Here is a 17,065-nt window from a genome sequence, read left to right as displayed (position 1 = left end):
GATGTTTGACGCATGTGCATTGCGACAAAATGCAATACCTCTAGTGGCCTGGACGAAATTTGCATCACGCACACTCAGTGGACCATCACGGATGCGTAAAAACTATAATGAAGGCTCAGACATTAGTGAAGGCTCTTCGGGCATTAATTGGAAACTAAATGCTTTTCAGTATTTTGTAAAGCATTGTAAAGTTGACAATTTTCTAAAGCTCCTAAATGCTTTACAGTATTTTGTAAACATTGTAAAATTTACAGTATTTTGTAACGCATTGTAAAGTTGACACCATTTTCCTAAGCACATGAATGCTTTACAATATAAATAACTGAAAATAAAACTAAGTTTTGCTTTAGTTGAATCTGTTGAGAATCTAGACTTAGTGCTGAGGTTTTCAGTGAACTATAGACTAGTAGAATATGCACAAACACGCCTATGCAAACAGACAAACGCTTTGTGCAATTGCGGAGAACTCTTCCTCCCTAACCTCTCTCCATCATTTCCTCATCAGTTTATCTTCTTTTCTTCCTTCGTCTCTCACGTGGCCCCAGCTGGGAGGCCAAGGTAGTGTTTAGTATGCCAGCAGCGGCCCTCGGCCTTCCTGCCTCTCCATAGAAAGCAGGACAGAACATTTGTCCAGCGTGAGGAGGGGGGACATCACCACAACAAACTGTGGGAGCAGAGTCTCTAAGATCCGCTCCAGGAATGTCTGCGATTCATATGTCCTCGCTCATACCCAATCCCCAGTTGTCCCCTGACATCCCAGACACATTCTGCCCCATGCTAGCGTCCGGTGGGCTGTAGACTGAGGTTTCGGAGCAGTTGCTCCCTGGGTGAGCGTTCGGCATTTACTGCGGTTATGGACATGGATAGTGGTAGATGTATGAATGAGGTCTTTGCGAGCTGGGGGTTGGGTGGGATCTTCAGGAAGGAGTAGGGGTTCCAAGGCCCTTTAGAAGCTGTGGGTGAATAGGAAGGCCAAGTGTGCTTTGTTTTGGGTAAAGGTCGAAGGGCCGTGGGGGAGAGTGGAACAAAACAGAAATTTACAGGACCACATGAGGTGATGTGGGAGAGGAAACTTCCTTACAGACGTACACCGCAGGGCAAGATTGAGAAACAAGAAACTGTCTGTGTGAACTTCAGAGCCCTTCAGTGCTGTGGCCCTCAACTGGTGGCCTACGCAGGTCTTTTCTAAGGGGCTGATCACAAAAAAAGCGTTTATGGTAGTTGCAGGCGCCTTTTTTTAATGATATTCTATGGGCAGGGAGCGTTTGCGCGCTGTTAATGCACGCCGAGCGCCTTGCGGTTTTTGCCGTTTTAAAAAAAAAGAGGCAGTGCATCGCGCCTTGCGTTACTATGCGTTTAAAGCACTTTCGGTGTGATTACCCCCTAATAGGGCCATGAGTGAAACAGCGATACACATAAATAACTGTTGATGATAACCTGAAATTGAAAATAGTGGTAAACATAAGAATTTAATGAAAAAAAATGAAGTAAAATTTAGGGCCCTAATTTATTTTTATTTTGTGCACCTATTTCATTGGTGGAAAAACAACGTTATTTTGTGTATTTGGTAAAATACAATGTGTTTGCATGGTTTATGGTTCAACAAACACATTATTTTCCACATACCATACATTATTGTAGCTCCAGATATACTATCTTCCTGAAACGCACAGATTTTGTACAAAGCTCATCGATCTGAAAAGCTCTGTGTCCCTGATTGGCCAGCTAATCTGTACGTTGTGATTGACCTGAATAACTCTGACGTCATCCGGAAACATGACGCTCCTTACCATGTTTAAAAGATTCGGTTGCTAACAGAAGTTAACTTACAGGCTGTGAGTCTGAAGCGGGAGGAATTATGATAATGTCGGTCTTATCTACATCACCAATCACAGGAAGTAAACTGTTGCCTACAATCCGTGTGTTTGTTGTAGTTCAAGAAAAGAGATTTACGTTGGAGACAATACTCGCATCATCGTTTACTTCAGGGTTTGTACCTTTGCATATCGATAACGTGTACTAATACACACTTACACACCAAAGGAAATTTAAAAACGTGAATCGGACAATAGGTGCTCTTTAAATCTCTACATATTTCTTTGAATTAGGCCTGTACAAATCGGTTAAATAAAATAAATGTCAATGTATGGATGTTTGGATTTTATTTTGTATGGTTGCTGAGTATTTAACAGTATACATTTAACTGTGGCAGCCGTATCACCTGTTCTGTAACATCTTCAAACATGGCAGAAATTAAAAGTCTAATTTTTTATTCATGTAAATGGTAATGAAACTATGCCATTATTTGTTTAAACAAAAAACAATCCTGTTGGATTTCAAGTGGTCCATTTGTGTCAGAAACAAGCCATTTTTTATATCCTTCATATCATATAGGTACCACAGTATTCCCTTTGTTTTTTCTTGGAAGTACCGTGAAGTTTCATGGGCTTCATACAGAAGTATGCATGGTTGGTTGTACCATGGTATTGCCACAATATCATCACCCTACTGTAGTACCATCACAGTTAGGGCCTTCTCTGATTTCCGACACCATCCACAAACTACCTTGTAATCCTTCCCATAAAAGTCTGCAGGTTTTTGTCTCAAGAGCTTGGGAAAAAGCTGCTTAGTCTTAAAGATTTAGAGGTGGGGTTTTGGGGAGGTGACTCTCCGAGACGATTGACAAAAGACTCTTCTGCTTGAGTGACCTAATGGTTTCTCTTCTATTATCTTATTTTGAGGTCAGACCAGAATCACCTGCTGTGAGCAACAGTGGAAAACAATAATCATAATTGCCAGTTCCAGTTGATGATTATCTTTGGGTCGTGTTTTGATGTTATTACTGCTGTTACCACTGTCAGCACTTTCGAACCCGAGCTGTTTACCTGCAGTTTGGCGTTAAATAGAGCATGTAGAGGAGAATTTATATGGCTCACATATAGGGGCGTAAATATATATCAATGCATGTCTATGATCTCATACATTAATTTTGTTCTGAGAAAATCAATGCATTTATTATGAAAAAAAGATAAATTAACAATAATAATGTGTTCTGCATGCTTTTTTTTAATTTAATTCAATATTAATATACATTTTTTTTGTTCTCATTTTAATGCTCTCATAAGCACACCTCGCATCAAAACTGTTAAATCAAACCCAACCGAATCATAACCAGAATCATATTTTACAATGCATTGCATTGTTTTGTGTAAAAGAAGTGTTATCCGATCAAATTCGTTGTCAGAGCAAACATGTTTCACTTCCGTTTGTGAGGTCAGATTGTGCAGTAGCCTCGCGTGCACATGTGTAAACCCCAGAGAGACCAAGAGAGAGTGTGACGAAAATAGTGTGCGTGTGTTTGACCTATTTTATTCAGCGCACCTACAGGCAGAATTCAGCGCTGGATGCTGTGTATTTGTAGGGTGGTCATTAATAACACAACCACTCACTAACAATGTGTGATGCTTACGCAAGCACAGCCCACTGCAGATCATTTAAATAAAATATTTCTCTCTACATCCTGGTTTCTTTATTTATCTGCCTGCCATGTGCTTTCATCCACACATTCACACCATCCACACACATACACCTTTTACTTTTCTTCATGGTCAAAGCCAGTGCTGTTACTATAGAGATGCTGCCCACACATGATGTTAAAGACTTTGACAGCAGGACTTCAGTAATAATCCTCTTTCTCTCTCTACTGCATATCAGCACAATTCGGCCTCGTTCAAACAAGCCTCTGACAACTATATTTGAACAACTGCTATGGCAGCCCACCCCATGCATGACTGTACAGTGATGGTATCAGATGGTTATACAATGCATGGTATTTTAAGCCATATCACATACATTGTCACATACATTATTATGAATGCAAAATTGCCCCGATTATAAGTGAACTACGGCTTTGTTTAGTAAATGCCGCTCCTTCTGAAAGGCGCTCAGAGCTAAGCGTGGAAAAACGCAGAGTGCCGGCTTTCAGCGCGAAAAAAAACAACTATAGCTCCTGGCTTATTTGAAAAACGCTGAGCTTCCATTGAAAACAATTGAAAACATGCGCAGGCCGCGGGCGTAAAAGCTTTGGTGTGCACGCCCACTTAGGGGCTGGACACACCAAAACTTTTAAACGCGTCTGAAAACGCATTGAGGATGTCGAATGCCAGCTGTTTTTCAGCTAAGCCCATTGGTAGCTCTGATACTTCAGCTGTGAGCCGGTTGGTTGCTTTGGTAATGTCCCGCCCCTCCTCCATTGTAATTGGATGGCCGTGTGGAAAAACTGACTGTGGATTCACACCAGCCACGTTTGAGGTGTCAAATTCGCGTTTACCATGCCTAGTTTGCCACTTAAACATTTTGAGTTTACTCGCTTCATTCACGCGTGAAAGCCACACGTGAAATTCTAGTTATCGAGACATTCACGCAGAAATTTGCGTCATGATAGGGGCTTCCGCGACTCTGCTTGCTTTCTGTAATCACTTCACTAGTAGAGCAAGCTCCTGATTGGTAAATGCGGCGCTTTTTTCCAGCAAAGTTTAAATTTTTCAACTTGCGTGTTTCCCGCAGCAACGCTCAATTCGTGCCATTTGCGCGAATTAAGCAAAATTGTGTTTACAGCGTCGCGCTAAACGTCTCAGACCTCCAGACGCACGTCAAAGCGTCTTTACATTGACCTAACATTGAAATCACTTGACGAACGGAGCTTTTCACTCAAAGTGGAATATTTTTGAACTCTCGGCGCTCAGCACTGAGCGCGGAAGAAAACCGCTAGCTGCTGGCTTTTTTTGAAAAACACAGAGTTTCCATTGGAAACAATTGAAAACATGCGCCGGCCATGGGCGTAAAAGCTTTGCTGTGCGTGCCCCCTAAGACCTTAAATATATTTACACTTGGGCTGCACAAAAAATACCAAAACATCTGAAATATCGCAGATGGCAATATGCATTTCGCAATAATATGCATTTCGCTATTCGTTTCAAAGTTTTAGCAGAGAGACTGGTATTTTGGTATATAATTTTTATTTATATTTAAACTAATTTCAATAAGTTTAAAACACTCTTACAAATGTTAAGCATTATGGTTTATCGCATCATTTATCACTTTTTTCTTTAATATCGTGCAGGCCTACTGTACACAAGTACAAATGCTTTTAGTATTCGAGTATTTGATATGATTTTTCTTAGCTGTCTGTGTAACTTAAATTGCGTTTTCAATGTTGCGTTGAATGGCCATTGCAATGCAATAGGAAAACATCTGCATTAAAGTGAACTTAAAAACCTTTGTCAGATAGTTAAACTTCTCTCCACAACTCTCACGCGGGCCAGAGATACACCCTACAAAAACTCAAGCCATTCCTACATCACGCGTTGCTATGGTTGCCGAATACTTCCCATACCACAGGATTCCTGCCTGTAGATCTCATAGATTCTCTGTATGTTTGCTGTCTGCAGTGAGATTGACCTCAAAAAACAAACAGCCCTTCACATATTTTTTGCATCTTTGTATAATAAATACTTTTATATACTTTTTAATATTATGTGAATTTTTTTCTGTTTTTTTATTTTATTTTATTCCATCTCAATGGACCAACGAACAAACAAATGTGATGGTGTTGAAATTAAGTTTCAAATGTCAAATGATAAAGAAAGAAGTTGTTCAGTAAAGAAACCTACAATAAAGAAAAGCTTTAAAAACCTTTAAAGCTGCAATCCATAATTTTAGCCACTCTATCAAACATGAAATGTTCCCTGAAATCATACTTATAAACTTAACATTGTAATTCGGGGCTCAATAACTGATTCATTTTTTTTTTTTTGCCAAAAACATTACGGATTCAAAGTTTATTACAACTAACAAAGTTAGAACTAGTGGTGCGTGGTATTGGCAGCAACAAAAAAAAACTATTTTGATAAATATTTGTGCTTTTTGTCGATAATATTAACAACTATTTAACACTCTTTAAAAATGTGTGTGTGAAAGTTTGTGTTAATATATGCGTACTTCGTAGGGGTATAAATCGGACAGTACATTACGATTCAATACAAAAGCGATATTCTCTGCCAGCGATACAGTGTTTGTTGTTGTTGTTTTGGGTTTTTTTGCCGATATATCAAACACTTCTTCGGTGTGATTACGATTCGATCCGATTTCGATTATTTTATCAGTATTTCTATATTACGTGCCTGGACATGGACAATATCACCTTTAGTGCTAAACTGCATCGCATTCACTTGCTGATGCTAGCAGATGAAAATAAACAAAACTGCGTGCTTTGGTGGAAATGCGTAAATGGACGTTACGTCAAGGAATGAGGACGTGGAGAGTGTCAAAATAAAGGTACCTCAAATCGATTTTGCATTGATGCATCAGATCTTTTGATATAAAATCGATGTATCGATCCATATTGATGAATTGTTACACCCCTAGTACTCCCCCTAGGTGACAAAGGGATGGATCTGTTAAAGTATTAAAAATTAATAAGACAATGAGTTGTACACATCACAATCAAATGCGCTGCTACATCACACCCTGAATGCGCACAAGAACATGCTGCTTTTTGAAAAACAAGCGACATACTTGATTATATAATTTTGCACACCTTTAAAACAACAAATATTGCAAACAATATATCTTGCACACCTCTAGTTACAACTTTCATCTCTTCCTTTGCGTCATGTGCACCCAAGCTCAATGTTTTCACACAACGTGATGTATTTCTAGCTCAGTCATGCATCTCAATAATCCTCATGTGTGTATTTAGTATTCAGGCCACTTTAGCAGGACATTGTGAATGAGGTTGTGGCTCAACTTCACAGCTAACATTAAATGGCGTTTATTCTTTTCTGTGTCAAGTGTCGGGACCCCAGTGGGTTCGGAAATGTGCCATGTTTGTGAGAGCCATGAGCCTGTCAGACGTAACTGGTAAGTGACGATCTGCAGCCAAACTCGACACACGCAGAGGATGGGATCAATTCTGGAATCATTTGTACTATTATCATTATTTTTATCAGATTTGGTTTTTGTAATACAGATGCATTTGCTTAAATTACAGAACTTGAACCCATCCCTGCCTGTAGCTCTGTCTGTGTGCATGCACTTGTGGTCATGTTTTTTTTTGTGTTTGTATGTGCATGTTTCGTGATCATTGTGCATCTTTGCCTTTCTATGTTCTTCTTAATGAGAAGTGAAGCCATTATTGTATCGTCATCTTGCATTATCTTGTTAATAATCTTTGCGTAGATTTTCTTGTTCGCATGGATTTACAAGATGGGCTTTATTTTTGCTCAGCTAGTCTTTAGTTGTTGGATGGAAAACTGTGAGATGTTGTTTAGGATGAGTTCTGGTTTGAAAAGCACAAGCATTGAGTTTTAGATTGGATGTTATCTTGGTTGAGAAAAAATGACATGAAGAAACAAGAACTGGGAGAGCAAATTGTTTTGCGTTAAGTCAACATGAAATTGAAACTGACCCTGTTGAGGCTAACTGGGGTTAACACCTTACTGGGGTTCCTTTGTACAATTTTCTTTGTTACATTACATTATGTATATATTTATTTTATTAACTGTCCACCCTAGATGACAAATCTTTAAAAAGATGTCCAAAATCAAGAAGACAGAACAGCTGAAGAGTCCCATTTTTCTCTCTGTGAACAGCTGAGAAGATCTGGCCTTAACCCAGCGTTCAAATCACCACATCAAATATTCAACAGGTACCTTTGAACGTGAGCTTTGTGTGTCTCCGTCCGAGACGCTACGGAAAAAAAGAGCTAGAGTATGTGAGGAAAGAAAAGGTTTGCACGTTCAGGAACTTAAGAGGAAAGCCCACCATTCCACCTGCGTCCATGGAGGGCTTCCATGCGAAGCTGAAGATGATTATGGATCAGGATTCAGTCTTTGTTTGTATCGATGAAGAGATGACCTAGAGAACGGATGAGTCGGCTATGGTTGGACACATATTGTAGCCAGTACTCGACCTGTTGACGTCCAACCATTAGCAGAAGAGATGTTTAAGAAGAAGAGAATGCTCAAGGTATAACTACTAGTGTGAAAAAGAGGAACATTCAAGAATATTTGTGGATGGAGAAGTTTGTGTGGCGTGTGCAGGGTTCAGTCAAACTGGATTGTTGGTTTGCATGTGTTGTACAACTTCAAAGGTTTAAAACATAAGCGCCTGTTAAAAGCAACTCGTATTGTGCCCAGAAGTGTCTGTCGGAGAAACATAAGCCAGTCATGGAGAACACGTCTGGAGTTACCGGGAGTGGCCGCATGGACGAGCAGTTTATTAGGGTTTTGTTTGAGTCTACACCAGCTGGTTGAGAGCATTTGGTGCAGTAAAGTTAAACTGATCTGTCTACTTTATTGAACGACGGCTAATATAAAGAGGCGGTTTCCTCACCGTGGTGAGGTTTATTTGCATGTTTCACACCCTAAGTTCATATTGGGTGAGTCCATCTGCTGTGATGTCTATATGACAGCCACCAGGTGCTGCGTTGGTTCCTCATTGAAATGTTTACTGTAAATCCTCCAGCGAGGCAGGCAGGTGTGTGTTTGCATTACATCATTGTGGCCTTGCCCAATTGACTTCCGGAAACCAGCTGCACTTACGGTGGCTATACGTGGTATTACCCGCAGCGTTTGGACAAGCAACACGCACATTGTGCATTGAATAATAGAAATTGTGATCGAATGTTTTATGTACCGTTAGCAGGGAAATTCACATCTGGGTGGGCGAGTTCTGTGGTCTTATTAAACAATGAAACTAGTACTGTATCAAGGCTTTGTTTAATGATGCATCCACCTGTTGCAGTTAACACGGATATTACACTGTGTAATAGTAGGATAAGGATTTTGATGTTGATCATTGTTTTATGTTATGAATTTTCACATTTAAATGTGTGGCCTGACATCAATTTTAAACTTAGAATTTGAATGAAAGGATTAGTCCATTTTTAATCCAGATAATTTACTCACCACCATGTCATCCAAAATGTTGATGTCTTTCTTTGTTCAGTCGAGAAGAAATTATGTTTTTTTTTAGGAAAACATTCCAAGATTTTTCTCATTTTAATGGACTTTAATGCACCAACACTCAACACTTAACATATTTTTTAAAAGGAGTTTTAAAAGACTCTAAAGATCCCAAACGAGGCATAAGGGTCTTATATAGCGAAACGATTGTCATTTTGACAAGAAAAATAAAAAATATGCACTTTTAAACTAGGGATGGGCATTTTCCAGTAATTTACTATTCGAATATTTAAGCTCATAAAGAACGAATATTCGAATATTCGTTTATTTAAATTATGTTAATTAAGACATGCGTCTTTTGTATTTTTCATTTTGTCATAATTTCACAGAAGGCTTATAATTAGGAAATATCCACAACAAGCTAAACTTATATTATGTATGTATATGTATGTATGTATTTTTAAGTTGAAAACATTGTAAATTGTATATATATATATATTTTAAATTCTTCTTAAAACATATCCTACAGAAAAAAAGGCGTTAAAACCCCACGCGGAGCGCAGTCTGAGTCAAATCCTTAGTTTCAAGTCGGTCGTTAGAATGAATTCATTACTGTTTCATCTTACATACATTATATTATACCAAATATTATACAATAACCCCAAATCTAAGCGAAGTTTGAGGACTTGCGAAGTTGAAAGTTTCGGACTTGACAAAGGCTATCATCATTTAAACCCTTAAACAGACTCCAAATAAGAGCCCGGAGCAAACGAAAAAACGCATCTACATAACCGACTGCTCAGTCAACATATAAATATCTTCTCAGTTTAGTTTGACATGTATTTGTGAATAAAGAAACCATCTTTATCCTACCTGCTTCGGTGAAAGCCCGTTCTTACAATGCCGGTGCTGCGGAGAAAACTCTTCCTCGTGTTGCACGTGATGATGGTTATCGGATAAAAACAACAGACGGATTGAACAAGATTGAATATCTGTATTTAACATTATTTTACAAATAACGTAAGCTGGCTCGATAGATTATTGTTGACTGTGCAAAGTTACTAACGTTAGCTTAATTTAACAAGATTTCACAAAGACGGAGCTTTGCTTTTAAACAGCCATGTGCAGTTATCCGGTTCATTTTTGAAAGAGCACCGCATATAATAAATGTTCTCCGTTTCATTTCGTTCTCCGTGTCTGTCTCGTTATTAACAAAATAAAGTAGACTTTATAACAGAAAGCTTACAAATCTCTCATGATGTGTTGATGCGGGCGGCGGAGAAGCACGTTTAATAACACGTGAGACCTCACTGAGCCAGTTGCCAAATATGGCGCGGCGCGGCCAAACCCGGAGATAAAAGAAAAAAACTTAAATTCGTCTGCAATCTGCATTGCCAAACAATCAGAAATATATACGAATTAATGTTCATGTATATCTTACATTTAAGTCTGTAAAAGAGTATAGATGAAGTGAAAAAGCATTAAATAAGGTGGCACATTAAAAACAAACAAACATTCGAATAGCATTTTTTTAAATTCGAATTATTATTGCCGATCGAATATTCGAATATTCGAATATCCGTGCCCATCCCTATTTTAAACCACAACTTCTCACCTATCTCCGGTCCTGTGAAGTGCCAGCGCGACCTCACGTAATACGTCATCAGGTCAAGAGGTCCCGGATGACGAATGCGAAACTACGCCCGAGTATTTACAAGTGTGGAGAAAGAGGACCGCTCCAACATTGTTGTATGTGCGATGATTCTAATTAATGTCTTTGTGTCAGTTTATTGTTTAAAATTGTCCGCAAATGTGCGTTTCATATATGTAACACGTGGCTTTCTACGTCACTACGCAATTACGTGAGGTCGTGCTGGTGCTTCACAGGACCGGAGATAGACGAGAGGTTGTGCTTTAAAAGTGCATATTTTTTATTTTTCTTGTCAAAAATGACAATCGCTTCGCTAAATAAGACCCTTATGCCTCGTTTGGGATCGTTTAGAGTCCTTTGAAACTTCGTTGAAAAAAACTGTTAAGTGTTGAGTTAAGTGTTAAGTGTTGGGTTCCATTAAAGTCCATTAAAATGAGAAAAATTCTGGAATGTTTTTCCTTAAAAAACATAATTTCTTCTCAACTAAACAAAGAAAGACATCAACATTTTTGAAGACATGGTGATGAGTAAATTATCTGGATTTTTTTTAGAAAATGGACTAATCCTTTAATCAAAACATATTAAATGATACAATGTAGTGCTATTGGTAGGTAGCAATATTTTTTAGGTTTGTTTACACATAAATTATGAAGTATGAGTAATTAATATATTGTGCCACCCAGTTTGAGAAACGTTGATTTAAAGAAAGGTACAGGTTGTACAAGAAAGCACCACTTAAATTATCTTAGAAATGTAGTTGAATATTTTTTCTATATTTTTAGTTAGTCAAAAGTTTCAATCAAAGAATATAAAGAAAATAAAACATTCACAGTAAGACATGCATCGACATTGTCAGTATGTGACTATTTTATTGAATCGATAGGTAACCTGCTTGTCTTTTTGTAATAATTGTACATTGTACGATTCACATTGCATGAAATTATTACTTGATTAAATTCCGTTGTTTTTTGTGAGATCAAGTTGCTAACAACGTTAAAATCAAAATTGACCCCATGTAAAAACTAGTTTAGTAGTGAATTATGATATGTTGAGCAGGATACACAGTAATGTCTAAGAAGCATTCTTGACTTGTGTGCCGTGTAGTATTGTGTAATAGTGCAGATAATTTTCCACTCTGCTATGTAAGTAGGTAGTCTATTTCTGCTGATTTATAGAGGGTTGTGTTGAGAGAGATGTTTGTGTCTAGTTTCCGTGTTGTCAGCTTTGCCTCTTTAGGAGCTTTGTCATGCAAATCCAAACACGATATTTGGTTGTAGGTCATCCAGGCTTTTGCTTTGCTCTCTGCCTAGTTCGCACACATCCAGAGGAGTTTTATTAACATTAAAGGAAAACACCACCGTTTTTCAATATTTTACTATGTTCTTACCTCAACTTGGATGAATTAATACATACCTATCTTTATTCAATGCTTGCACTTCGTCTTTGTACAGCGCACCGTAAATGTGTTAGCATTTAGCCTAGCCCCATTCATTCCTTAGGATCCAAACAGAGATGAATTTAGAAGCCACCAAATGCTTCCATGTTTTCCCTATTTAAAGACTGGTACATGAGTAAGTATGGTGGCACAAAATAAAACATGGTGATTTTTTAAATGGATAAAAAATTAGAACTGTATTTTATGGTGGAAGAGCACTTAGTTTGCAGCACTTCGACCTAGGGCGCAGTAATATTGTAATAATCAGGGTCGAAGTGCTGCAAACCAAGTGCTCTTCCATCATACAATATAGTTCTCATATTTTATTTTATGCCACCATACTTACTCATGTAACTACTTATGTAACAGTCTTTAAATAGAGAAAACATGGAAGTGTTTGGTGGCTTCTAAATTCATCCCTGTTTGGATCCTAAGGAATGAATGGGGCTAGGCTAAATGCTAACACATTCACGACACACTTTACAAAGATTAAGTGGACGCATTGAAAAAAGATAGGGATGTATTAATTCTTCTTAGTTGAGGTAATAACATAGTAAAATATTTTTTCTTTAAGACTGTATGAATATAGATAGATGTGGTAATATTTAATTGTCCGCTTGCTTGACTGTGTTATGTAGTCCATTCATGAGGTATACTTACACACTACTAACCATTTCTAAAGGTTTCTTGCCCAGGGGAGAGCAGCTGGCTTTAATGGTAAGTGTGGCACAAGAGTCCGGCACTTATTTCCTCCTGCCATGCTACGTGCATGGTCCTTAAAGGGACAGTTCATCCAAAAAAAATGTTTTTTTGCTGTATGACTGATTTTCTTTATAGAACATAAAAAGAAATTATGAATTTTTGGCACTTCATACCCATATAATAAATGCATGAATTAGTTGAAATATATTTATTGCAGCCTATTTTCCAGAAGGTGTGCAATAACTTTTTTTTGAAAAATATTTGTTTTTCAAATTGTGCAAATTATCATTATTTACTTCGTATGTAAGAAACTCTCCAGTAAATTTCTCCTTTGTTTTTTAATATAAAAAGTATTTCAGGCTTGAGTAAAAATGTTCAATAGTGGGTGAACTGTTCCTTTAAATCAATCTAATCATTTGCTTCTAAAACGATTGGCTTATTAAACTTAACTGGCTTTTCAAACTTGCCGTCCCCCTGTATAAGTACATTAGAATCGTATTTGGTTAATTTAGCAGGCAAATTCACGCCTGTCCTACCTCATTCCAGTGTTTGAAATCATCTGTGACTGTTTGGTGTTGTGTAAAGCTAAAGGAGGACAGCAGATATCTGTTCTTCCCCTGAGGGGATCAGGGAAGTGTTGTCTCGCAACCAAATGCTCTCATGGCAGCGTTTCCATCGAAACTGCCTGTCAGGTGGATGAAACTCAAACAGTCATCATGACAGCGTCGTTGTCATCCAGAACTAATATGCACGACTGAACCATAATTCACTGGGGCTTTCATTCATCATAAACATTAATGAAGTATCTCTAAGGAAACTTCCAGTGTATAATCGGATCCTAGAGGGCCTTTTTAATCCGTTAAAGACACCATAAAGTCAAAACAGGAGTCCATGTGTGTTGGCTTTGAAGACATTCCATATGTTTGTGTGGTTAGATATAAACAGATAATATTAATTAAAAGTCACATCAAAAGCTTGCATTACATATAACGTAGCTGTATTTGTTTGGACACACACACACCTTTCCACAATAAGCTCATGCCATTGGTCGAGCCATTGTTGCTGTATACACACCTGATATAAATAAAATGGCTCTGTACTGATCAACTTTAGCAAAACATGTTTTTTTATTGATTTAAAAAGCTTTTTGTGTTCAGCCTTTTGTGTTTGAAATGAGACTGGAGGTTATCGGGTAGGTGTCTCTATCATTTCACAATCAGCTTTCTGCTTTGTTAGCGCATTTCTGGGTATGATTTGAACACAACTGACATGCTTGATAGCGTACGATCATCAGTTTTTGTAAGATCACTGATGATTTGTCACCTGGGATTTGTAATCTTCTCCGAATGTGTGTGGGAGCCATTGCTTGTCCTTCACCTGAAGGTGCAAGGTTGTGTCGCGGGTGAATTTTGTGATGTTGCATGAATCATAAGCCTGTCAGTATGTAAAAAGCATTAAACATTTTGTTTTAACATATTTTATCTCTCTTTTTTCTATCCTGTCCTCCATTCACTTTTTCAGGCTCGGAGCACTGATAATCTGGACAGTTCTGGGGATCCTGGGACCCGATCAGTGGGCACCACTGCCAACTTGAAGGGGAAGATGAGCAAAAGGTGAGGATGTGTCAATGTCAACGTTTGTTTTACGAAAACTCCAGTTTTGTGGAAAAGTGCAGGAGAATTTCAGCGAGATAAGTATGTGGCGTATGATGCAATTGGTATGAAAGCAATCTTCCCGATTTGTGGAAGCAAACTTCTGTTGATGTAAAATTTGACAGGAGGGAAGCTGATCACTGTGGGTGGATTTTAATTCAATTCACATTTATTTGTATAGCGTTGTTCACAGTTTACACTGTTGCAAAGCAGCTTTACAAAAGACACAATAATACAACATAAAAAATAAATTTTATTGACATGCCAGGGTAAATTCGTGTTTGTGCTTTATTAATACCAGTTGACTTACAGGAACACCACTAATATTTTACTCAACCTCGTGCCATCCTAGGTGTATATGACTTTCTACTTTCAGCCAAACACAGTTGGAGTTATATTAAATAATATCCATTTCCACTTTATAATGGCATTGGATAGTGCACCATTTTTTCAAAGCTCCAAAAAGCACATCTATCCATCAAAAACGTATTTGAAATTGATGTTTTTGTTTTTTTACTTAATAAACTCCAACACATATGTTATATACACCTAGGATGGCTTGAAGGTTGAGTAAAGGATGCACTTTTATACATTTTTGGTTGGGTGAACTATCCCTTTAATGCTGCCATGATGCAATTGTAATTAGAGATGGACCGATATAAAAAAATCACTGATATCGATAGCCGATTATTCGGACTGATATCTGCCGATACCGATAGTTTGGTGGTTATACATTAACAGGAACACCACTAAACAAAATAGTTTACCTCAAAATGAAAATTAGCCCATATTTTACTCACCTTCATGCCCTCCTAAGTGTATATGACTTTTTACTTTCAGCCAAACACAGTTGGAGTTATATTAAATAATATGCTTTTCCACTTTATAATGGCATTGTATAGTGACCCATTTTTATTAAAGCTCCAAAAACCACATCCATCCATCAAAAACGTATTTAAAAGTGATGTTTTTTTTATTTTACTTAATAAACTTCAACACACGTTATATACACCTAGGATGGCTTGAAGGTTGAGTAAAGTATGTGCTAATAAATTTTTTTGGGTGAACTATCCCTTTAATGCTGCCATGATGCAATTGTAATTAGAGATGCACCGATATAAAAAAATTGGCTGATATCGATAGCCGATTATTCGGAGTGATATCTGCCGATACCGATAGTTTGGTGGTTATACATTAAAAGGAACACTACTAAACAAAATAGTTTACCTCAAAATGAAAATTAGCCCATATTTTACTCACCTTCCTAAGTGTATATGACTTTTTACTTTCAGCCAAACACAGTTGGAGTTATATTAAATAATATGCTTTTCCACTTTATAATGGCATTGTATAGTGACCCATTTTTATTAAAGCTCCAAAAACCACATCCATCCATCAAAAACGTATTTAAAAGTGATGTTTTTTTATTTTACTTAATAAACTTCAACACACGTTATATACACCTAGGATGGCTTGAAGGTTGAGTAAAGTATGTGCTAATAAAAATTTTTGGGTGAACTATCCCTTTAATGCTGCCATGATGCAATTGTAATTAGAGATGCACCGATATAAAAAAAATTGGCTGATATCGATAGCCGATTATCTGCCGATACCGATAGTTTGATGGTTATACATTAACTTGCATAAATTCTGAAAATTAAATTATTCATTCATTCATATAATGACAATTAATGTTGAACATTAAACTAGGGGTGTTTATTTACATTTTCTATACACAGAGCTCAAATTCATTGCACTTTCCTGTTCTCTTTTGATTGACAGGATATATGACTATCGGCTGTTTTTTAACTATCGCCAGATAACCGATTATTGACCTATATATCGGTGCAACTCTAATTGCAGTTGTTTAGGAACAACGAGTCCAGCTTCAGGTTTACATCGAGCTCTCAGCGTGCACTAAAACAGGAAGAACAAAGTTTCACTTCCTCCTTTGAAATGACTGATAATAGGATGCAAAATATTTCTACAGTGTAAAGTGATATCACTGACGTACTTTTAGAGCTGCCCTGGGCTATATCTTCATTTTGTGCAACCTTAAAATACAGATTTTGATGAATATGTGAGTTGCATTGGTTCATACAACACCCTGCGTTATAATGCTAGGATGTTAAAGGTGTAGGTGGTTGCTAGGTCGTTGCTGAGTGGTTTAGCATGTTTCAGTAGCTAAGATGTTTAGGGTAGTGTCACTCCTTCCTTCCAAGCATGTTTTAATGACACATATATTATGTTTACACTGTATACATTGCAGGTAAGTGGTGTGTTTTTTCATTTGGCGATTTGGTTGTGCTTTCAGGCTGTCCGTTGTGAAAGGTCACTTCCCCAAGCTTGTTGACTGTGCCCACTTTCACTATGAAAACGTGGACTTCGGATCTATAGAGGTAAGAACTTCTCTTGTTTACAAAGCCTGTTTGTTCCTCTTACAAATAATATGACATCTTCTGATATAATATCTCTGGATATTTTGGTTCACCCAACTTTTTTGCATGAAATTTGCATGAAGTTTTTTGCGTACATGTGTAGCTAGCTTAAAGACAGCATCTGAATTCAATTGGGACAGATTTTAAACTATTTACCCCAATTTTGAAAATAATTCTCACAATATTTGTGTGGAAAAACTAGTGAGTTTATAGCCATGAGA

At 37.6% G+C, this 17,065-nt stretch overlaps 1 protein-coding gene across 14 annotated transcripts in view; it reads left to right on the top strand.

Moving 5' to 3' along the window:
- arhgap33 (Rho GTPase activating protein 33) overlaps positions 1–17,065 on the top strand; it is a 66,611-nt gene that overhangs the window by 9,863 nt on the left and 39,683 nt on the right. For 6 of the 14 annotated variants that reach the window (XM_073872475.1, XM_073872477.1, XM_055211140.2 and 3 more), the window contains exons 2-5: positions 6,853–6,921; positions 12,735–12,769; positions 14,276–14,367; positions 16,721–16,805. In XM_073872475.1, coding sequence (XP_073728576.1) covers positions 6,853–6,921; positions 12,735–12,769; positions 14,276–14,367; positions 16,721–16,805 — 281 coding nt within the window. Of the gene's footprint in view, positions 1–6,852; positions 6,922–12,734; positions 12,770–14,275; positions 14,368–16,394; positions 16,487–16,720; positions 16,806–17,065 lie in introns of those variants that run through there. The other 8 variants (XM_073872483.1, XM_073872484.1, XM_073872482.1 and 5 more) reach the window with 3 other exon arrangements.

This window comes from Misgurnus anguillicaudatus, chromosome 10 (genome assembly GCF_027580225.2).
Source record: "Misgurnus anguillicaudatus chromosome 10, ASM2758022v2, whole genome shotgun sequence".
In the NCBI taxonomy this organism is placed as follows: domain Eukaryota; kingdom Metazoa; phylum Chordata; class Actinopteri; order Cypriniformes; family Cobitidae; genus Misgurnus; species Misgurnus anguillicaudatus.
This window is presented reverse-complemented; position numbering and strand designations above follow the sequence as displayed.